This window comes from Lagopus muta, chromosome 7 (assembly GCF_023343835.1).
Source record: "Lagopus muta isolate bLagMut1 chromosome 7, bLagMut1 primary, whole genome shotgun sequence".
NCBI lineage: Eukaryota > Metazoa > Chordata > Aves > Galliformes > Phasianidae > Lagopus > Lagopus muta.
The window spans coordinates 30,740,223-30,763,466 of record NC_064439.1 but is presented as its reverse complement, the minus strand read 5'-3'; the positions used below and the strand labels follow the sequence as shown (position 1 = coordinate 30,763,466).

The 23,244-nt window shown below is 40.9% G+C and overlaps 1 protein-coding gene across 2 annotated transcripts in view; it reads left to right on the top strand.

Annotated features, from left to right (window-relative positions):
- IGF2BP3 (insulin like growth factor 2 mRNA binding protein 3) overlaps positions 1–23,244 on the top strand; it is a 102,987-nt gene that overhangs the window by 50,952 nt on the left and 28,791 nt on the right. For both annotated transcript variants that reach the window (XM_048950994.1, XM_048950995.1), the window contains exons 5-9: positions 11,031–11,082; positions 11,175–11,238; positions 19,195–19,479; positions 22,277–22,411; positions 22,960–23,082. In XM_048950994.1, the coding sequence (XP_048806951.1) occupies positions 11,031–11,082; positions 11,175–11,238; positions 19,195–19,479; positions 22,277–22,411; positions 22,960–23,082 (659 nt within the window). The remainder of the gene's footprint in view (positions 1–11,030; positions 11,083–11,174; positions 11,239–19,194; positions 19,480–22,276; positions 22,412–22,959; positions 23,083–23,244) is intronic.

Genomic DNA, 23,244 nt, shown 5'->3' with positions numbered 1-23,244 from the left:
GCTAAGTGGGCTGTTTCTGGTGCTTCCATCAGCTGGGCTGGCACAAACACTCCTCTTCAGCATGCATATTTTATTTAGAGCTACTGACAAATTCTGGATTTTTGTTGTGAAATTTGCTGCTAGCTTCATGGGGGAAGAGGGTGGGTAGGATTTTCTTGTTTGTTTTCTTGGCATTTAAAGTATTTTGCATCTCCTCTGGGATGCTGTACTGTTTGTATCTTGCGTCTGTTATTCATAATTTAAGAACCTGTCTTCCTAGTACAACATTTGCACCAGGCCCATCTTTATTCAGTCAGCTCTTGTCTGAAGAGCATCTTGGAGCATCTCTGCAGAGTGCAGCTCTGCTTTGCTTTGTGAGAGGGTCCCAACTGCCATGCTTCCATTTTTCCCTTGTTGTTCCTTTTGACTATCTGGATGATGAAAATCATGTCATCAGTGCCTTGTCTTGTGCTTTTCAACACTGAAGCTTTAGTGTGCGGTTGCTTCTGCATGCTGAGCTATTTCTGTTGCCCTGAAACTGAGGACTGAGGTGTAGGAAGCAATATGAGATTAGGAGAGAACGCACATTGATCTGTGCTCCTGCTTTCTTCCATTTCTCCCATTGCGTTCAACATACCTTACTTACCCTGGAAGCTGCTCTTGCACATTCACTTGCCAGCTGCTGAGGTGGGATCCCATCTCTGTACCTATTCCAGATGGGTTGTGGTGCAGCTCCAATGCTGTTGGAGAGCTTTTTTGTATGTTGCCTTTCTTATTTCGGAAGTACTTACTTCAATAGCAGGCATTCTCTCCACCATCATCCCGTCCTACTCAACAAAGATCCAGTTCTCAGTGAAGTTTCTCCTGTAGGCTCCCAGAAGTCCAATGGCTGTGATGCTGTCACTTCCCAGCTGGGCTGGACTTTCTTCAGTGCTTGGGCTGGCTGATTCACATTTCTGCCAGGCTACAGCTGCAGCCCAGGCTGGATGGGAGCATCTGAACCAGAACACCAGCTGAATATTTTCATTTTTCTTCCTCTGATAATTCCCCATTTGGTTGTTCATAGAATCATTTGAGTTGGAAGGGACCTGTTTGGTCCGACTCCCCTGCAATGAACAGGGACACCTACAGCTAGACAAGGTTGCTCAGAGCCCTGTTCAGCTTGACCTTGAATGTCTCCAGGGATGGGGTACCCACCACATCTTTGGACAGCCTCCCTGTTGTGCCTGTTGGCTGCACTTCGTAAGCTCTGTGAGGCACAGTCTACCTCTTGCCTTTGTTATTCCCAGTCGCTGTTTAATGCAAAACGTGCTCCACCGTGGACTTAAAATCAAGTTTTCTTCTGCTCCTCTACTATTTCTTGCTACGTTAAGCTCCAAGTACCACATATTTCATTCTTATCCAGATGCCATGGTCAGGGATTGAAGAGCTGTGGCTCTCTAAATAGTCAGTGGACGAATGACCAATATTTCCTAGTTCCTCTTACACAGTCTTCTCTTTCTTCTCATGCTGATCACAAAGCACTGAAGTACTCTTCTGCTTCAAAATCTAGTTCCCCTTCTGCTGGGCTGAGGATTTCACTATGAATCAGAGAAAAATCAGAATGAAGTGTATATACATACAGGCATAAACTGAGGATTTACGTTCTCACTTCCCTTATTTTAAGCAAAAGCTGACTTCTTATATGTCAAAAACTTAAATTGTAATTTTTTTTTTTTTTTTTTTGATGAGGAGAAGCTCTTTTGACAAGAGCAGGTAATTCATTCTATAGTACATGTGAAACTGATAAATGGCATACAACTTCTTGGTACCCTTCATTATTGTTCACCTTTACTCTTCATTTGTTACTATACATTTATATAGGTGTTTTTGTTCCCTATTCAAGGGAATATTGTTGTAGTGAGTTGGAGCACTTTGAGCAGAGGATGGCTTGGAGAGCTACCTATGGTGGTGCAGTAGTGAAACAAGACTGGGCTTTTTAGCTGAAGACTTGCAGTGCCCATGTCGGGGCACAAGGGAAATCGCACTGAAAATGAGTGCCCAGCTTTCAGGGAAGGAAGCTTATTTAAAGCAAAGTGTGTTTTCCTGGCACCTGGTTCTACCAAACTGCTTAGATGTTTGTACAAGAGCTCCTTTTTTTTTTTTTTTTTTTTTTTTTTTTTTTTGAAGGATAGTTCTAATGGCTCTTTTAGCAGCTAAAACGTGATGTGCAGGATGGAGCTGATTATTTAGTTTGATTTAAAACTTGACTACAAAATGTAAGACAGACTTATGTGTAAACTTTGCTGTGGGGACACTGGAGCTGTACCAGAGCAGGCCTCTGCTGTGGCGTGTTTGATGTCTTGTGCTCTTTCTTCCTACATATGTCTGAACAACTGTAGGATCTAAATATTTTGCAGGTAAGCAGTCCCACTTGAATTAGAAAACAAAAAAACTGAACTACCCTGCAACATGTTGGTTTGTAATTGTTCTTTTCTCTATGACTTCCAGGATCTTCAATTCTCAGGTCATGCAATCATCAAGTGATAATTACTGCAAAGAAAGTGGAACAGTGTAAACTTGCCTCCATTGTCATTGCCTTAGTCTTATTTCTCTTCTCCCAATTAACAGTGAGGCATCCCAATAAAATTAGGGAGGTGGTGACTGATACACCTTACGGGGCCACAAATAGAAAACTTCCAATTTTTTTATAGGAGGCTCTGAACACAAGGAGGTGGACACAGCTTCCTTCTAAAGCACAGTAACACAAGTTGTGGGCAAATCATTTAGTTGTGGCTTTTCTCCTTGGGTTGTTCCAGGCATCTAGCTTGTCAGTTGATCGCTCATTCACAACTGACACTTAAAAGTAATTGATAGGCTGCAAGCTGTTAGCTAGCATCAGTATTCAAACTGAATTGTTTTGTTTGGAGATACATAGGTCAAATGGTATCAGCATAGACCATAAGGCTGGGATCCTTTAAGCCACACTTTAGAATCTCATTGATCTTGCTGAATGTGTGTTAACAAAATTTCATGGTCATGTCCCTTTAACTTGTGGTGGTCTTCTGAGTAACTTTTTTTTTTTTGTAATTAGCTTTAAGAAAAAAAAAGCCTTTGTTTTTATGACTGTCTGCATGTATCTCTGTCTGAATCTGTGTATCTGCTAGACAGTGGTTTGGTTTTTCACCATAAAAATTTTCTGCCCCCAAAAGCCTCATGATCCTTACTTGCTGTGAGGTTCATGTTTCCTCAGCTGGAAGGCTTTCACAGTGCTTAATAGCTGTTGTTTGCAAGGCTCTCATCTCTGCTTTAGTACTGTCCACAGGTTTATTGTAAGTTATGTTTTGACCTGACTGTGTCTCAAAGTAATTCCAGTCCTCGAAACCTGGGACTACTGAAGTCACTGAGCTGCACCTTATGCTACGAGGCTGCTACTGATAATGTGCATGAAGGTTTAGGTGTTCGCTGTGCCAGGATAGTAACAGTGTAGGTGAGGTCGGTTACAGTACCTTTCGTGCACTGTCAGCCAGATGGTAGAGTTTTGCGTGAAAACATCCAGCAATCCATATATATAAAATGAAGGTAACCTCTCTGTAGTGGTCCCTTACGTTTCAGACACCAGTTGCTCAGAGGCCAAGCCTCCTGGTAAGTGTCTGTCTGAACCACAGCAGTGCTGTCACTTGGGCTTCTGGTACGCATCTTACGGCTGGCTTGTTTTTAAGTAAAGGATGGGGGGGCTCTTGTAGTTGTAAATCTAGTAAAATGCTTCAGCCATCTTATGGGTTTTTTTCCTATGTTATAAGGAGATCTGAGTTGTTAAGGACACTTCCTGGAAGCTTTTCATCCAGAGTCTTGTGTGTAGTAGAAGGAATGACTTGGATGTGAGCACCATCTGAGTTCTAATATATTTTATTTTTATCTGTGTTAATCTGAGACCTAAATCCATTTTACAAGATTTCCCTCCGATTTGCTCTATCGCTTTCAGATAGTTACAAGCAGATTCTAGAGGAAATGCTTACAGCTGGGATATGGTACACACTTGCCCTAGAATCAAACCTGGGTGTGTTTCTAAAAGGCACCAACACAGCTGTAGCAGGAGAAGCACTTTTCATATATGCAGCCATGTGAAATGATCCTTGTGTCGTTCAGAGATCTCTTGGAACTTGCAATTGTTGATGGCTTCCAAAAGATGGTTCAAAAACTGCTTTGTCTTAGTCTGACAGGTTTCTTTCATAGTTGCAGGTTTCCAACTTTGCAGAAGCAGGTTTAATTTTTGTTTTAAATGAACAAATTATTATATTGAACTAAAACATATCAAACTAACAGCAGCCCTGTAGAGTGATAAGGAAATGGCATCAAGAATTTTTAATAAGTACTGGAAAATAGCTTCAAAATATGCCCTTTCCATCTGTTCACACAGTAGAAAAGAGTGAAGTGTGTAGTTGTCCCTAATACTTTTCCCAGTTAAAAAGACCACATTTCTCATTATGGTACTGAGTCAGCAAAATTGGAAAGAGTGAAAGGTTTTGGAAGGGGGAAGGAAAAATTGGACCGTTTTCTAAAGGGCTTTTTATGAGAGAGCAGGATGCTAAAGCCTGCCCCATGGAAGAGTTGCACGGCAGGCACTGTGACAGCCCTGTGCCGCGAGTGTCTAAGGCATAGTGTAGGACCTGTCAAAGGAGCACTGGTTGCATTCAAACAGTGAAAGAAGAAAACTCGCCTTTATCCCAGCCTGTTTTCCAAATGTTCTTTCAGAATTTGCTGTCTCTTGTGCTTTTGTACAGTCTACCATGTAATCTAAGTTGGGAAACTGATACTCAATGGGTAGTAATGCTTTTTCACAGTTAAAGTTTTGTCGTTCCCCCCATGAGTACCCTGTCTTTGGCAAGCTCTAAATGAGCTTGTAGAAGCAGAGGTGTGTTTCTGCTTGAGCTGGTGTGGGAGCTGGAGGCTCAGCCTGAGATGTGCTGCTGCTTTCTGCAGCACCACAATGCCCAGCTGCTTGCAGAGAGCCCTCTGCATGCATCCCGACCTCTCAGGAGCACTGGCTGCTGGGATTAGTGATCACCTGGTTTTATAAACTCTGATGTTATCTGTCCCTCCTCCTGTGGTTTCAATGGGAGGAGAGAGGGGATTAATATTGCGGCAGATATTGTGTGGTGCTTAATTGCATTCAGATAACGTTGCTTAAATAGTTTTCTCTGTTTTCAAACTTGTTTTCATTTAATTTAGATGAAGGGTGAATAGAAGCTGCCAATTTGGCCATCTCTACATGATTCGTTATTTCATAATACCTGTATCATATTCCCTCTCATTCCTTTCCAAACTGAGTTATCTTGCTCCCTTTAATCTCTTTACGAAGGAGGCCACCCATGCATCTAATAAGTTTTTACCTTTCTCTAACCATTTCTCATGCACTCTTTCTAACCTTGGACACTATTTAATGCTATTTGTCAGCATTGATAATATGATCCTCCTTTTTATTTTTTATTTTTCTGGCATCCCCTAACTCCTTAGTGTAATGCACACTAATCTTTCCTCCCTATCGCATGATCAGGAGATTTTCCAGCTCAGAGTGTGATGTGGGAACACAAAAGCACACATGAACGCTCAGCCTGCCAAACTGAGTACCTGGCCTAATTTCCACCTCCAGTGTTGTGGCCCAAAAATTCATTTTGCAATTTCTTCTGTTTTCAGAACTCCCTTGGAAAAACACACTGAGGGAATTCAATAACAAATCTGTATGCTAAAATGGGGGGAGAGGGGGGAGAAGGTATTTCTGATGCTGATCTTCATAGATAGTGATTTTAACCCATTTCTTTCATTTGTTGGATTCCTCTTAAGTTTTTCTTTGGAAACTACCTTACTCCATCTGTGAATCATGCTAACCATACTGTGTGATTATTTTTTTTGACTTAGCAGATTTAGGTTCTTTTAAATGTTGTTCTTGAATACTGTTATGGCTTTAAAGCGTTTACTTCTCTCATCTTTTGATTTTATGTGTCTATGTATAAAAATGTAAATGTTTGAGCAGTGTTACCTGAAATTAGTTGTAAACATGTGGTATGTGAAATCAGTTGCAAGGGTTGTAGTTATGGTTGCATGTGATGCTGTACCTGAAATCTATTTCCAGTTGCTTATATTTATTTTGCTTAATTTGAAATGCTGAAATTGATATAACCCACATCATCCCTTAATTTATTCTTTCTAATCAGATGTTCCAGATATTGGAGTAATGAGAGTGAGGGGAAGATGACGCCTGCTGTTCCTCCCTGTAGGGGAGGGACCTTGGCTTGGGGTAGGAGGATGGTTCTTTGGTCAGGAAATTAAAAAAGAAATAAAATTCAGAAAGTGCATGGTGAGTTGAGGACTTTCAGGAAAACACTCCCCTTTGGTTGGGACTGCTGTGGAAAACTGAATTCTATACCATGCCTCAGCTGCCTCGTACTGGGCAGAAGCTGCTGCAAGTCACCTGTGGTGTGTCCCGTGGTTGGTTTGTCCTGTCAAGAACTTTGGTTCCCTCTTGGAGAAATGCATGGTTTTCCTTGCTGCTTTGTGCAGCTTTGAAGTTGCACTTTGAATGCACAGAAGTGCTGAGCTCTGTGGAAAATGAAGCCTTTGGTGTCCAAATTGGTCACTCAATTAGTAGTTCCTTCTGACAATTTTGGGTTTGTTCTCTGTGGTTCAGTTCTACATTCTTAAAACCCTGGTAATGCCACCTAAACAGAACTGTATTATAGGGTAAACTTATTAATAGTTTTGAACATTTGGTTACAACTGTAAGTTCCCAGGAGAAGAATTCACTCCAGGGTTTGTATGGGATGTGGTAAATAAGCCAGAGTTATTGTTTTCAGGCACTGCCTTTCTGGTGTGTGCAAACAATAACTTCAGCAGCTTCCAGACTTATTTTTCTGATTCTTCCAGACTATGGTCGTGGTTTCACGAGACAGTAAACTGGGGACTGAAGGGCCTACAAGATGAAAAACACCATCACCACATGTTGCAATGTGTTGAGCCACTGCAATCTGGCTTTGCCTATTCAAATGCCTTCATAATGTTTTGAAGGAGCAGCTTTGCCCCAGCGGACTTCGTGCTGGTTTGGATACTCCATGCCTGTCCTGCTTTGCCTCTACAGGAGACCTGTGGGGTCTTGCTTTTTTTGGTTTAAAAAATAAAATCCAAAAAAGAAGCAAAGGTGCTCAGTTGATGCTCTGGCTTGAGGCAGCAGACAGACCAGCCTGGCACCACCTCAGCAGTGGTGCGGCCTTGTCTAATTGCACCTCTCAGAAATGACAGCTTCCTCAGGGATTTATGAGGCGCTTCTCATTTAATTTTTTCTGTAAGCCATGCTGTTTGGGCCCCCTACTGGGGACACAAGTTTCAGCAATGAAAAGAGTACATAAGCCAGAAGGAAGCTGCTCCAAATTCCTCGTTGCTGTAAATTGTGGGGCTGGGTGAGTGCAGGTGGCTCTGCTGAGGCATTGCTTCGTGCACTGATGTGCACCAGGGCCTGGTGGGGATTACATCATGTTGTTTTGTTGCATCAATGTATTTTAAAATTGCATTTTTTGTGGACATGAAAATACAGAACAGCTAAGGTGTACAGATGGCATCGGTGTTTCAAGCAGGCTTGAAATCTGGAGCTATACCAGGATTGCCTCACCCAGCTCTTTCCCTTTCTTTCACCTTGACTCTCTTCTCTGAAAACAGAAGCCGTTTCACCAGCATCTTCTTTCCTCATATTGTTGCCAGACCTTTTTTTCCCTTTTTCTCTTTTTGTTAAATCACCTGGAACACTCAGCATTTGCAGCCAAAAACATCCACGTAGTCTTTTACTGAATGACCCTAATCTTCCCGTCTCTATTTCTGCCTCTGCTACCTGTGATTTCAGTTGCTAATTATAACTCCTGAGCATGCTAGGAGTTGTAGAAATTAGGATGGTGGTACAGTGCGTTTGCTTTACATGAGCAGATTCTGCAGTAATACTTCAAGGTTCGTATGTTGTATGTGTGTGGGAAACAGTATGGAAAACTGTTCTCATGGACCTAATGCCTTGAGACTAATCCGTTCATGGTACAGGGCAGAAAACCTACAGTAAGAAGGGATGTATGAAATAGCGTGCTCTAAAAGAGCAGGAACAGGCTCTTCTGGCACATTCAAAGGGGCTCCACTTCTAAACCCATGAAATCTATGTGAGAACTGGAATATTTCGATGTGGGCTTCCTGATCTCAGTGCTGCTGAAGAGTAACATTTGCTTGTGAGGCAGCACTTGTAGAGCAGCCGCAATCTGTGGGGCTTGGTGTAGGGTAACGCTGTTTATAATGAAGTCAGAACTGGCTTTTAAAGCCTGATGAATGAAAGTCCACAGTATAAGACTGCGGCTTTTTTGTGTGAGAGACATCTGTGCTATAACAAGAGCAGGAGACCCAATTTAGACAACTGCTAGAACAAGAGCTCAAGAAAAGCGAAGCAAGGACTTTTTTTCCCCCTAGCTTAGATGAAAAGTTTATACAAATAAACTTCTCCTTTCAGCTGCTCATCAGAATTGCTGCTGCACCACCAACTTGGCTTTGAATTTTGTTCTGATGGTCCAACAAGGCTGTACACCAAGAGTATTACGGAAGAGCAGCTTAAACAAAACATGTTTGTTTTGCAGCCGAATTAGGAGGCTTTGAACTAGAGGAAAAAAACTGAGGAGAGGGGAAAAGACTGGATGAGGAGAAATGTGAAAAAATGAGGGATGTGAACAGAACCTGGCTGTTACAGTAAATAGATGTTAAGCAAGAAACATGCGGGACTGGATTTCTATGTTTTGCCAGTGAGTTACAATGGAGGGGGGGGAAGAGGGGAGTGTCTAGTTTTTGAGTAGTTGCAGTGGCTTTTAGCAGCTGGATGAATTGGTTCTGATAGTGTCCACAGCAAAGCTTGCTGATCCCTGGAAAATAGATGCATGCACTCCCATCTCCCCCAACCACTTCTCATACATTTTTTACTAATATGTTTCAAATAGTCTGCTTAACAGACTGTCTTGATGGTGCCGCTTACACTTACAACCTTCTTACATGAGCAAGATGAAAATAAGAGTGTGTGATGGGGACTGTGCTGCTAAGAGCGACTCTACTTCACTCAACAGGGATTGTGTATTTTGTTAAAGTTCCAGTTGTCCAAGGAAGCTTACCGCAAATCTGCTTGATTTGGTTCAACTCCATTAAAATGAAAATGGGAGCTCCAGTCACTTAAATTAACGCTCTGAGATGCACACTCTGCTCTCTCTGAGATAGCTCAGAGGAGGATTAAGGAGTAGTATAACTGGAGAACTTCAGATGAAGAGGAGTGGGATGTTGAATACTGAGCAATTCCTCAGTGCTGGCAAAAGAGCCTTTTGTTTCATAGGGTTCTTGGAGTAGATGCATGTCGAACATGTTGAGAGCATTTTGATAGCTGACTCTAAGTGTACTGAAAGCAGTAGTTCTGGGAGTGCATGCAACACCTTTTGGAATGCTGCATAGTTTCAGCTTGAAAGCATTCCTTTTCCTGGTGAAGATGGTGACTTTAAAAATCTGGTTCTTCATTAAAATGTATTCTTAAGTCAGAACATAAATTTAGTGTGGAAATAAATTGCAAAACGTTTAACTTTTATTTCAGCATTGCTCTTCTCCCGTATGAATGAAATGAAGTTCAGTAATTTTTGAAATCATGCAGCTTTTGGCTAGGGTGGGCTGTGGAGTTCAAATGTAATCAAAATTTGTCATAAATCACTAAAACATTAGCTCACACTTGTAATGCAGTCTTCTGTGTAGTACAGCGCTGGTGTTGACATACTGTAGGGACAAAAATTGCTTTTTTCTGACTAATGAACTCTTCAGTATCCTGTTTCCAGTAAACATCTCAAAGTGGGTCTCTGAGCCAGGGACTTGGCTTGCTTTTGCTTGTTTTTGAAGCACTCACTCCTGCTCATCTGTTGATCTCAACTGAGGAAAAATTATCATTTGGGCCATCTCTAGCAGAAAGCTTTTCACTAGTCACATGCAGTGACCCTCCAGGCTTGTGCTGATGTGCAACCCTGAGCTGTAAGACCTCCCAGGTCCCATTTGTCTTGGTGATCGTTTAAATGGTCTCCAAAGGTTTTCCCCCAGGCTTCTCATTTCTTCTGATGCCCCAGAACTTCTCTGCTATCAGAAATATTTAGTGAATTTCGGAGTAAATGTGTTCTTAGTTTCAGACTCTAGAATTTGAGGAGTAGCAGAAAAAACTCTTAGGGGATCACGAAGGCTTTTCTAACTTCTTAGTTTAAATTGGTTGCTTCTGCAGCATCATTTTAATTCTCAGAACAAAACACTAGACACAACAGAGCACAGTGGTATACTCGTGTTCTGTGCTAGCCACTGTGGAACAGTATGGAACAGTATTTCTCTGCAGGAGGAAAGTCAAGTTTACACCATCTGGATTTTAGAAGGGCTATCAATGTGTATTTTGGTCTTTTTATTTGAATGCTCTGATACCTTGATTTTTCTAAAGATGTGATTGTTTCTTGCCCTTTCATTTTCCAATTGACTGGACTAAAATTAATTATGGCCTCATGAAACTACTTTTTTCAGCTGCCTCTTCTTGTGTTTTTTTCCCCACTTGTTTTCTTCCTGACTTTCTACCAATGGACAAATGAAATGTGACTCTCAATAACTGTGAGGATGTTCTTGCTATTGATTCCTTTAGAATGGAGGATAACACTTTCCTATGAAACCAAAGAGTAATTATTCCTGACTCTGTTTTGCCCCGCACTGTGAACAGGTGGTTTCAAGGTTTATTCCCAAAAAGCTGGGACTTAGGTATTATATTGCTTTAGCTGTGTTCTTTGTTTTCAAATTTGTCAAGTTTTGTGTGGATTTTCTGAATTCAGAACAAATGTAACTAATGCATGCTTACTCTTTCCAAGCTGATATGACTTATAGCTTATCAGAGAAGTTGTCTTGAATGCTCACGTTCTGATAAAATCATTATAAATTTTAGTGTAATTAGTCTTTTGTTAACAATTTTGAAATTGAAACCTTTTATTTCTTCCCCCCTCTGTTAGGTGTTGGACAGTTTGTTAGCTCAGTATGGAACAGTGGAAAACTGTGAGCAAGGTAGGCACTCTGACCTCAAATTGCTTTTAAATTTGTAGTAAGAAGTGAATGCATGCTAAATTTACCTTCTTTCCTTTTGTTTTCCTCTCTAGTGAACACTGACACAGAGACTGCAGTTGTAAATGTAACATATGGCAATAAGGACCAGGCTAGACAGTAAGTATATTAGTATTTGCTGCTGTAGGCTGGCTTACATGTTGCAGTTCATGTTCAGATTTTATATGCATCTTTTCTTCTGATTAATCTACCAGTAAAATTATCATGCGAGTGATACCGCTTTAAGAAAGCCTCTTTGCCAAGTCTTGTGTGCTTTACCTTAGTGTTTGCTATTTTCTGTCATCAACTTTTCCTACACGTCCAGAGTGTGTGTTTGTGTCAGATAAAATTGAAAATTTGGGTAAAATTATTTGTGTAGAGAGGGTTGAAAGGCCATTGATCAGGTAGGGGCTGGGAGGATTCCTCTCTCTGTGTGCTCGTGATTATGGCTTTTGCCAAGCTTATGACTCTCTCAGAATGGTTGGTGTCCCAGCACCAGCTGTCACGCTATAGCTGATTTGCTTATCTGCTTATTTTGTTTGCTTATGTCTTCAGTAATCAATGATTTTTTTAATCTAGATCTTAAAATTTAAAACCAAAATGTTTTCTTAACCAACAGTTGTATAATTTCCCTTTGAATATTGATATTATTTCTTATGCTATAGGTTTAAATTTGCTTTTCCTTTGTAGCTAGGAACTCTAGTTCTTTTTCTTAATTTCTAATTTGGAGACTCAACCACTTTTTTCCCCCCCTCCTTTTTAATTATAGCAGGTTAAACAAAACCATACCCAAGGGAACAGCCTGCAATGAATTTCCTTTTTTAACTTTGAAATTTCTGCCACCTTGTGGCTAACTAGAATGAGCATTAAAGACGTAGGCTATGCTGATGGTATGCATTAATACAAAATTACAGATGAAATACATTTGTACACTTAAGCATTTATGAGTTCCGTGCAACTTGAAAGCAACACAAGTCATATGTCCAAATGTTAGGTTGCTTGTCAGTACTGGAACTGAAGGAAACTACTTTTCTTCAAATCACTATTGAACTTACCTCCTCAGAACCTGAGTTGATATTTTCCTCTCTGTAATCTTTTGTTTCTTCTAATTCTGCTGCAAAATAATTTAAAAATATGCTGGATTTCTTGTTCCGAAGGAGTCCAGTGGGGTGCAGTGTTAGAAATTGGTTGTAAGTTACCTCTTCAAAAATGTAATGAGGAAGTACCAAAAGCGCCACGGAAAGAAGCGTGATGCATAAATTTGATCTGCCACCTGTGATGTGGTTTCCTGGATTTGTGCACTACATTCTGAAGCTGAGGACAGCAAAGTGCAATTTCTTCTCCCTTAGACAATATTTGTTAAATTTTGTGGATAATCCTGAGAAAAATGCCACAGTAAGTTGAGTCTGTGAGGAAGTGATTGAGATTAAAAACAAATAATCTGGTTTTGCATGAGAAATTGCATGAAAAAATAATTGAAGGTACCTTGAGTTTGAAGCAGGTGAAGTAGTAGACATTATAGACATTGGTGGAGGACCAGATGTAGTGCAAGATGAACGATGACACGTAGTGTGTTTGCCTTGAGCATGTAGGGCAAGTGCATGAGCCTTGAATTTGCTTTTGTGAATACTGTGACAGAGACTCAGGCCTACCTAAGGGATTAGTTAATGTATGCCAAGAAAATGTTGGTTCAGGTTGTAACTCTTCAGCTACTGGAAAAAAACCAACCCAAGTGGCCAGATGGATGTTCTTCTGGTGAAAGCAGTGAGGAATTGCCAGGTAGAATCACCACAGGGCACGTGTGGCTGATCTCTAGGGACACTGGTGTTTCAGTTGAGTGTTTTTGCGAGACACGACTTAGTTGTGCTTCTTGGATGGTTGTGGTAGACAGCAGTGGCTTTAGAAGGGAGGAGTGGTACGTGAGTGTTTGACATCTGATAGAAGTCAGCACTGGTCAGCCCATGCAGTAGCGGGAGTAACAAGAAATACTTATTTGAAAGTTGCTCAGGCTGGCTGGGAATCAACAGCTAACAAAAAGTTTTGTATGTTGAGATAAAGCAGCTTAGGGCAAATATTGCTATTGGCAGTGCTGCTAGCACATCACAGCATCCTGCACACGTGACAAAGACAAAGAGATCATGCAATGCCTATGGTGCTGTATGCAGTGGCTCCCCAATTCTCAGTGTGTTTTACACCTTTTGCACACATGCTAACCTCATGGTTGGTGACAACAAAACAGGCTAAGCTCACTGCTTCCCTTCTGAATAGAAGGGGCTGTGTACTGATGGAATGGTGCAGTGATGGTGCTGCACCACAACCTGGTTCTGATTTAAACTTGTGATATGCAGTTTAAACACGTGGCGTGTATTGTTTGAAGGATGTTACTTTTGAATATAACTCCTAGTTTTGGCCAAGTTGGAAACTGAGCTTTCCTTGTCTTACTTGCTGTGGCAGAGGTTTTCTTCTCCCCCATTTTCTGGACTGGTGCTGCAGTTCTGGTTCTAAACTGAAGGAGCTGAGAGGTCGGTCCAAAGAGGTAATGCTATGCCATTGCAGTGAGTGGGAGAATAAGCCAGGCCAACCAGAATAGTGACAAATGTTCCTTATCTACCTCTCATGACCACAGCATCACGGGTCAGGATGTCAGCCATCTCAAGGGCGTGTAGAAATTGCTCACTTCTCTAGGGAAACCTGCATACTCTGCTCCCTTTACTTCTCTTAAGTGCATGTATACAAGTGTACACAGCACGAGAAGTAAACAGGAAGAACTAAGGATCTGTGTGCAGTCACAGAGCCATGGTCTCATTGCAATCACAGCAACTTTGTGAGACAGCTCATGTGACTGGAATGCTGTCATGAACGTCTATGTACTTTTTAGGAAAGTCAGACTAGTTAGGCAAAGAGGTTTGCAGAGAGGCATAGGGCAAGCAGTAAGAACTCTGCTCCCAGGATAGTGAGAAGAAATCTGGGACTGTCTGGGGAGCTCTGTGACCTCAAACCACTCCTCTTGCAAGTGGCTAGAAGGAGGAAGGAGTTGTTCCAACTCAAAGCCCTATCATTCTCATAAATTAGAGTCTTAACAAGTATACATGCACTGCTCTTAAACATGCAGTTACTGTTGTGATGGATTCTGGGATATCTGGGAGAGAAGTAGAGAGGGCAAGTGGCAGAGCCCAGATCATGCAGTGCTGGCTTGGTGTTCACCCTGAAACATGTGTGTCTTGAGGTGACCTGCTGGCTAAAGCGCCCTCCTCTTCTTCCCTTGTTGATCCAGGATGGGCTGACCATGTCTTTGTGGCCACCTCTGTGGCTGTCGTTGTCACAGTCATGCTGCCTTCTCTTTCTCTCCCCCAAATGTTCCAGAGTGTAAGCATTGAGTGCTACAGAATTTAGCTCTGGTTTTTGGAAGGGATTTCCATACAAAGCTGGTCTTCTGTCTGTGGAGTGGGTGCCTGTTATTTCAGGATGGGGCTGGATGACCATTTTTTATATCTTATTTTTCACCTCATCACTGAGCTATGGCTGCTGATTGTGTCTCATAACTGATGGAGTGTTTTAACTACTGGCTGTGATGTGAGGAGGTCTGTGTCTTAGCAGATACAAGCAGATATACTTAAGATGCTGATGATGGCTTTTTAATGAGAATATATACAAAACAAATGTTGTTACCCCTTTCATTGAAGCACAAAGCTGTGTGTGCATACAAGGAAGCATCTTTGACAAATGGGTAAGAGTTCACATAACTAATATTTTCATACACCATCATGGATCAGGATGGTAACGTTGCCATAGGAACGATAAGACTGAGAATTCTAAATGGTATGTGATTATAAGCTAAGATTTGTCTTTTGCTTTGTTTTTATTTTCAGAAATACTAATGAAAACTATATTTTTACTTAATGTGGGGGGAAAAAAAAGTTCAGCCAAAGAAAGATTACTACGTAAATCTGTCTTCTTGGTATGCAAATGTATCTGCTTAGGGAGGAAAAATGAAAGGTAGTGTATATATAAGCTGCATGTGGGAGTGAAATGTGTTCTCCATCTAGTGTTTAGCATTGTTGTGCTATCAATGGGTGAATGATTACCTGCACAAGATTTGATGCTTCTTCTGTATTTGTTAATTTAGAATGTTTAACCTCTACCAGTATCAGAAGGTAGAAGGCTGGTCAAATATCTTCTCATAGGAAGCTCGCAAGAGGACAGCAGTAAGATGCAATTTTGATGGGGGGAAAAACTCAACTGACTGCATAACAGAGTATTTATTTAGTGGCTTCATCCTCACAAAGTGATCCTCTTTTGAGTAGGTCTTACCTGAAGAGTAAGAGTTACAAGCCAAGCTGTAGTACAATCTAACAGAGCACAGACAGTGGTCATTGAAAAATTTAGTTTTATTTTATAAAAAAAAAAAGAGGAACTACAGTGAGATTTCTGCCAGCTCTTGCTGGCATTTGAAAGGTAAGTGCTTTCAGTTTTCCCCATTATCTTAATTAAAAAAAAAAAAAAAAAAAAAGATTTTGGGCATGGAAGTTACTCCTTGGTGAGGAAGCTTACTGAAGGTTTCTCCATCTCCATACTCATTAAGTCTCTGTGAGGCTTTTAGCCCTCATGTAAAAGGTGGTGAGTACCAGCAATGACTTCTGACAGAGGTAACCTGTGACATCTTCATAGCTGTGATCATGGGAGGGGAGATCCTTAGCTCTGTTTGGGAAAGGAGAGGCCTTGCTGAAAGGCAGAGGTGGTGTAGTTGGAGGTTCTGAGGTGGTCATCGTGTAAGAGGATATACTTGGAAGAAAGGAGTGGATTTAATGTATCTTTTGGTGGACTGCAAAAAAGGCAATAAGTATGGCATATTTTAAACTTTTCTCTGTATGTATCTGAACTAGTCAAACCAGTGATGCCACTGAATATTTCTACGTGCTCAGGTGCACACCCCTGCTATCTAGCTTGAGAAGCGAGCTTTAAATCATGCTTGCTTCCAAATGCCTGCTCAAAACCAACCTGTTCAGTATTTGATATTTTTTCTCCCCTTCTCATCATATGGCTTTGGTAGCCAGGGAGGATTGTGTACTGCTGATATGATTGGTTTTTTGTTTTTTTTTTTTCCCAAAACGGAAAAATGAGCTTTTCTCAGTTTGTTTCAAGTTTTAAGTCATATAGAATATCTCATAGAAATGCTTAACAGTTTATAAATTGCTTTTAAGCAGAAAAACTCAAATTCTTTCCAGAGGAAGTATGGTATATGTCAATTGTTACTTTATAATATCTGTTGTGACAACATGATGTGTCTGTAGGTTGGTTGCAAACAAAAGCCTAGTCTTTTCCTCCCCTGTTACTTCTCAGAAGAGTGGGATGCCTCTTGCACTGGTTTAATGTAGGATTTTGTAAGTGCTGGGATTCTGCCCTAGGAAGTTTTAAAGCCAGAGAAGCTGGAAGCACTTTAGGAAAGAAGCAGTGTCTGAACTTGTCAAATGAATGCATGGAAGGGAATGAGCTGGTATGAATGTCAATCTGCTGCCTACCAGCAAAATGGTTGGAGCTCATCTCTTCAACATCTTGACGTTTGATTCCAAAAGAAACAGGGCTTGGGCAACTGCTCTGGCTGATGGTGCCATTCCCCTTCCCCACAGCTTTTCAGCTTCTTGGCTGATTTCAGAAAAGCTCAAACCGTAAATAGAGGTTGCAGATATTTGCAATCAGTGAGAACTCTCTTTCAGGTTACATGAGAAGATGAGACTTCATACCCCTTCCCCAAATAATATCTCCACCAAGAGAGACCCACTTTGGGGAAATGCCTTTTCAGCGTTACTACTCTGTGCTGAAACTTGAGAGACAAATCCAAAGGACAGCAAGTTTCATTAGTAGTACTGCTCAGTCTTTTCTGTTCTTGCAAACAGCATTTTGTGTAATAAAATGCTCTCTGGGCTGTGGAGTAGAAATTCAGAAGCGACAGCTTTGAAATGACCTCAGCAAATTTTAATCCAGCTCTCTTCTGCCATATGCTGTAGGAGATTCTCCCATTATGGGAACAATTACACTTCCATTCCATCCCCAGAGGACTTCTGTCTCGTTTGGTGAATAGAAGTATTTAATGAGCAGTGATCAGTTATTCAATATTTTGCTTTTCTTTTGTTCAGTGGGATTGCCTTAGGCCTTATTTATTACCAACCCTTATTAGATGCTGCTCCAAAGACAAGAATTAATTTTGTAAGCTCTTCACTGTCCTATTGGAGTATTTCACAGACAGCGGTTTACTCCCTGAGATGTGAGGGTGTATGTTATCCTCTTTACTGTACCTGAAGGTCATTGTCTTGGTACCACTTCTGTGCACGGCTGCTGCTCTCTTCCAATAGTGGTTTGAGGCCAGGGGCCTGACGGTCAATGGGGACACCTGGGAGGTGAGCAGTACTTTGCTAACTGCCCTTGGAAATGGTTGGCCTTGTATCACTGTGGCAGACGAAGGAGTAAAGTAGTCCTGGGGAGCAGTGTGTTGTAAACCAGCTGTCGCTACACACATGTGAAAACTAGATTCAGTTTCTGTATCTCCAAGACCTTGCTCCAGAGTGTATGGTTACTATGAGTTACTATTAAAAGAAAATGTTGGTGGAATTCCTTATATGCAATACGAATCTCCCTCCCTCTCACAAATGTTTTTAATTTAACCTTTAAGCAAAGTCTCTTAGTAATTTTCTTTGTCCTAGATTAAGCCTGGTGTTCATAAACTACTCCCAGATCGATGCACGGTTCAGTGATATCAGTATATGGCATTTCTGATAATGTCAATAACGTGCCTTCTGTGGTCAAACTCAAACTTTTTCAAATAGATGCATGAAGCTTATACTAATATGTTTCCAGCATGTTGTGGGTAGCTTAGTTATCCCTACTGCTTCCTGGATCTTCAATTTTATTGACACGTCCTCTTCTGCTTGCAAGTGCAAGGTTGTCTACCTTTCAGAAATCAGTTGTTTTGGGCCCTGGAGTTGTGCTTCTGCAGAGAGGAGGCTGGGTCAGGTTGACCTGTGTATGTGGGACTTTGCTTAATTGAAAAGGCTGTTTACAGATGATGGTCTCTCCTTGTTATCATAATGTCCTCAGGGCTACGAAGGGGCATGGGAGCTACTTTATTTGTGGGTGCTGCTTAGAGCATAGGTGACCAGGGTATTTTTGTATTAGGTAAAAATAACCTGCTGCAATATGCCTGTCCTATGGTGTTCCCTCTACAGGAAACCAGCAATGATTTGCCAACTGATCCACCAAGAGATTCAGATTTAAAGCTTCCAGTAGCCGGGGGCCTCTACTAAATGTAGCCAATGTCTGAGTGGCCTTCAAGTGTTCAGTGTTATGCTGAGGATGTGCTCTACTCAGTGCAGTGGGATGGTGTGGTCTAAAGGGCAGAATAGATCTTGAAACACCATGTCTTCAAACACCTTTTCATCGATCAAGAGCAAAGATGCATTAGTTTTAATTTGTTGGTTAACTTTTAATCCATAACTGGTTGGTAAGCTGATGTTTCAAGTGCCATTGACTGGCTTTGAATACTTTCTCTCCTGCTGAGAACGAAGCGCGAGCGGTTTTTCCTATCTTTTTCTGTCATAGCTATGTCAGTTAGTGCAAAAAACCTCCAGCCAAATAGCTGTGCTGGCAAAAACTCTAATGAAGGTGCTGTGATATCAGCTAAAAAGTTTTCCCTCTGGTGCAGATTTAATTCTATTTGGGAAACTGATTTAAATTACAGCAGGCAAAAGAATGCTTTTGAGTATATAAGCCTTGTCTCCTGTGAGGTTTTGCTGATAGGGCTGCACCAGCAAAACCTTTAAAGTGCACAGAAGCCCAGAGCAAGCAAGAGCTAACTTGTAGTTCTTAATATGGTAACTTTACTGTCTTCAGTCAAGATTTAGATTAAAAAAATAAACAATTGAATATAAGCTTTCACCTGGGAACAGATTTTTAGCTTGTTTTACTTGGGAAGTGTGGAAGGCTACATCTGAATGATTTCTCATTCTTATGGTGTCCCACCTGTGACTTTCTTCTTATTTTTTTCTCCCAACCCCCTCCTACTCTTCTCCCCTTTGCAAACAGAGCAATAGAAAAACTGAACGGGTTTCAGCTTGAAAACTATTCCTTGAAAGTTGCGTATATCCCTGATGAAATGGCGGCACAGCAACCTCCGCAGCAACATCCCCAGGGACGGCGTGGATTTGGACAGAGGGGCCCTCCAAGGCAGGGCTCACCCAGCGCAACCGCGCGGCAGAAACCACAGTCAGACGTTCCTCTACGGATGTTGGTCCCCACGCAGTTTGTTGGAGCCATTATTGGGAAAGAAGGAGCAACCATCAGAAATATTACAAAGCAGACTCAGTCCAAGTAGGTTACTGTAAAGATGTTACTGTAAGTTTCAGTGTTGTGTCCTTGTCTACTGTGTGAAAGGAGAAGCAAAATTTCTGCCTCTTCTATGGGATGAGTGTATTTACAGTCTGTTCAGCAGTTTGTCTTCCTGTAGGAGCTGCTGGGAACACTTTGCCTTAGCACTGTGTGTTTTCTGCTGTGTTCTATGTGTGCTGTGTCTTAGTTTGTGCACACTTTTTGTTTCTGAAGGAAGCTCAACCTTACAAATAGAAGGAAGGGGGGTTCTTTTCTTTTTTTTTTTCTTCTTTAAATCTGGAATATTTATGCTATTGGAATGTTCTTGGTTACAGGACGAGATTGTCTCCCACTTCTCCCATAATACTGTTACAGCCTTTGAAAGGCTGCGGTTTCCTCAGCAGCATCATTTTTGGAGACCAAACATTTTTGTTTCAGCTTGTGTAACCAGTGCTGCTTTCTGTTCTGAGATGCCAAGTAGTGACTTTAGGAACACCTAAATCATGTGAAATTCCACAACAAATGAAAGTAACTGCAAATAGAAAATTTTGGGCAAGATTTAAGAGCTTGATTCTGCCCTTGACACATGTTCAGATACTTGCCTTTTTTTTTTTTCTCCAATTCACTTTGAATGAAATTAGCAGTGCTAGTAGGATGATATTGATGCCCGAGTTACTTAGCAGGTGTACTAATAAAACTTGGGGAATAAGAAGGAAAACAGAAAACTGAAATATATTGGTCTGCAAAATGTGTAGGCAGTGTGGTGACATATCCAAGCCTTTAAGTGCTTACTGTAGCTTTAGTTTAATTTAGAGTATTCTTTGGATTTAAATTTGTTCTCAGTTATGGGTGGGAAGCTGGGAGCAGGAAAAAGAACTTTCAGCTCTTTCTTCCTTTATACCTTGTTCTAATTTATCTAATATATTCTTTGCTATCAAATTGCAGACCATGCCAAAATAAAGATTAAGAAAATGCACAAGGCAAAAAGCAAGCTGCTGATTGACCCAAGAAGCTTAGAGCACTAGGGTCCAGAGACACAGAAGGAAATTGTTTTTAGAGTGTGTTAAATCCCTACCCACAAGGAAGGTGTAAGCACAGATGCAGAGGAAGGTGGGGGTCGCAATCAAAGAATTCTTCTAGGATTCTCCAAAAGGCACAGGATGAAAGATACTGCCTTGAGTAGTGCAACAAAAAAGAGGCCTCCTGCCCACCATACCCAGGATTATCTTGATGCTAATTTCAATTTCTCATTAGCATGCTGTAACCCAGGAGACTATTCTCTGTGTTTAACAACAAAGATTTAAGAGATTTGTGGTGTCCTAACAAGACTTGGTTGTAGTTTGTCTATGGGCAACCAATTCTCAGGTGATATCTAAAACTTCCAGGCTTCTTTACCATAGTATCTGAACTAGAATTTGTCATAAGAAGACTGAATAGAGCAGAAACAATTGCAGCTTGCTAGCTCTAAGGATACACTGCTTCAAGAATGATTTTTTTCCTGTTTGGGGGATTGAAGAAAGAGAAGTCTACTTCCAGTTGCACTGAGGATTGTCATGGACTTTTCAAAATGTTGCATCATGAAACAAAATGATTTTTCAATATCAGAACTGGAAAAAAAAAATACAGGGGTTAAGAAAAGAGTAATGTGGTTGTTTTTTTTAAATTCAGAAACAGCTATCATTTGGGGGAAAGGGGGAGGGAGGAAGCAGAAAGAAGAGATGGGAATAAAAATAACCTGCATTTATTGGCAGAGTACAGAAAATATTCAAAGTATTGTCTTGTAGGTTGTGATTAATTTTAAGTTCTGCAGCTACATAAAATGTGATGTAGATTCAAGCTGCTGGTTTCAGAATGTCAGAGTGTAGTTGGTGGACAAATTTTAGGTTTAAAACACATAACAAGTAGTCTTTAGGATAAATGCAAACCCTACTTTCCACTTGTTAGTGGGGAAGTGCTAGGAAAACCTGTTGTTGAGGCCATGAGAACACCAAGGAGGGACGAAGTCTTGCTGTACCTGTAGTTGCACTCATTATTAGTGGAGTGGTGGGGCTGCTGACAAACATTCAGAGCTTTGGGAAACCTTGATGAAATCTTCTCTTCAGTGGAACATCACAGATTGTCAATCTAATGTCTCCTTTGAATGCAGTTTGAAGAATGAAGATCCTAGCATTCAAATAGTACAAAGCTTGCTCCAAAAGTAATGCTTCCTATCTGTTTCTGTGGAAACTACACCAGAAACAAAGAGCACAGTAACTCTATTTAACAGAGCTGTTTCACAGTTGCTAGGATGATGATGTTGCTGGGAAAATGTTGTTCGTGCAGTCCAACCTTCACTGTGCTAACACACACTGTTTGGTCTCTGCTACTGCTCAGAAAGCTGACACTGATGGGTATCAATGGATGCAGATTCTTCCTCCTGGAGAAATTCAGTGCTACGTCTTTGCCTTCATACACACTTCCACGTCAGACACCATTTTGTCAGACTGCTCTCTGCTGCATCTATTTTGTGGCAACATAAATGACTTATTGGCAGGAAGGTTCAACCTCCACTGCTGTACCACCACCATCTGCCTCTGACATTGTGGGCCAACATTGTAAGAAGTACTTTCAGAGCAGCCCTTGTATTTAGGGAATGTTTAAGTAATTGTATCCTCTTGAAATGAAAGTACTGAAATGTAGTTGTTGCTAGCTCAAAGTTAATTAGTTCTATGAGAGTTGTAAGTATGCAGAGTGTGGTTAGTATACAGTATGTGTAAGTATACAGTATGTGGTTACAGTTGGTGTTTTTCTTTCTTCTAAGAATTGATATTCATCGTAAAGAGAATGCAGGTGCTGCTGAGAAACCAATTACCATTCACTCAACTCCTGAAGGCTGCTCAACAGCTTGTAAAATCATTATGGAGATCATGCAAAAAGAAGCTCAAGATACTAAATTGTGAGTAAAAGCCATTTCATTGTGAAGGCATTAAAAATTCTAAATCCTTGTTGATTTCATTTCAAGAAGGGTTCTTAAAATCTATTATGTAATGAATCTTTCCTGTGTTGTTATTTGCACTTAACTAGAGAAGTCTTGCTTCTTTTACCTTCTAAGGATGGTTTAATTGCTTAAGTATCCTTCAGTACCTGTCTACATTCCCAGCTACTCGGTGCCTGCAATTTTGAGGTGAAGTGGAGCAAATATTGAAAGTTTTTGAGGCACTAGTAGCTTCAGTGAACTATCACTAAAAGCTTTAATATCTTGCTTCCTTCCCAACAGCTCTTGCTACTTCAGTAGGACTTCTGTTTGCAGATACATCACAAGAAATCTTTAATTGATAGTGCTGAAATAGCATTGCACCTGTATTCATTCTGCATCTCTTATTATAAGCGTGTGGGGGTGAATAGGAGTGGTAGGCATTTCTGTGAAAATACAGTTTATCCATAACATGCATAAAAGTTTGCACTCTGGTTTTCAAGTCTCACTGGGTGTAACCTCTGTTACAGTACGGAAGAAATTCCCCTGAAGATACTGGCACACAACAACTTTGTTGGTCGACTTATTGGCAAAGAAGGAAGAAACCTGAAGAAAATTGAGCAGGACACAGATACTAAAATCACGATATCTCCGTAAGTTTTTGGTCATATAATATTTTAGTGAGATGTTCAATGCTGCTGTGGTACATATGTTTAGGTGCAGAACTCTTATAAATGTTGCATGTTTTGAAGAAAGCAACGACTGCTCAGGGACATGATTTAGTGGAGGGTTGTTAATTAGGGGAGTATGGTTAG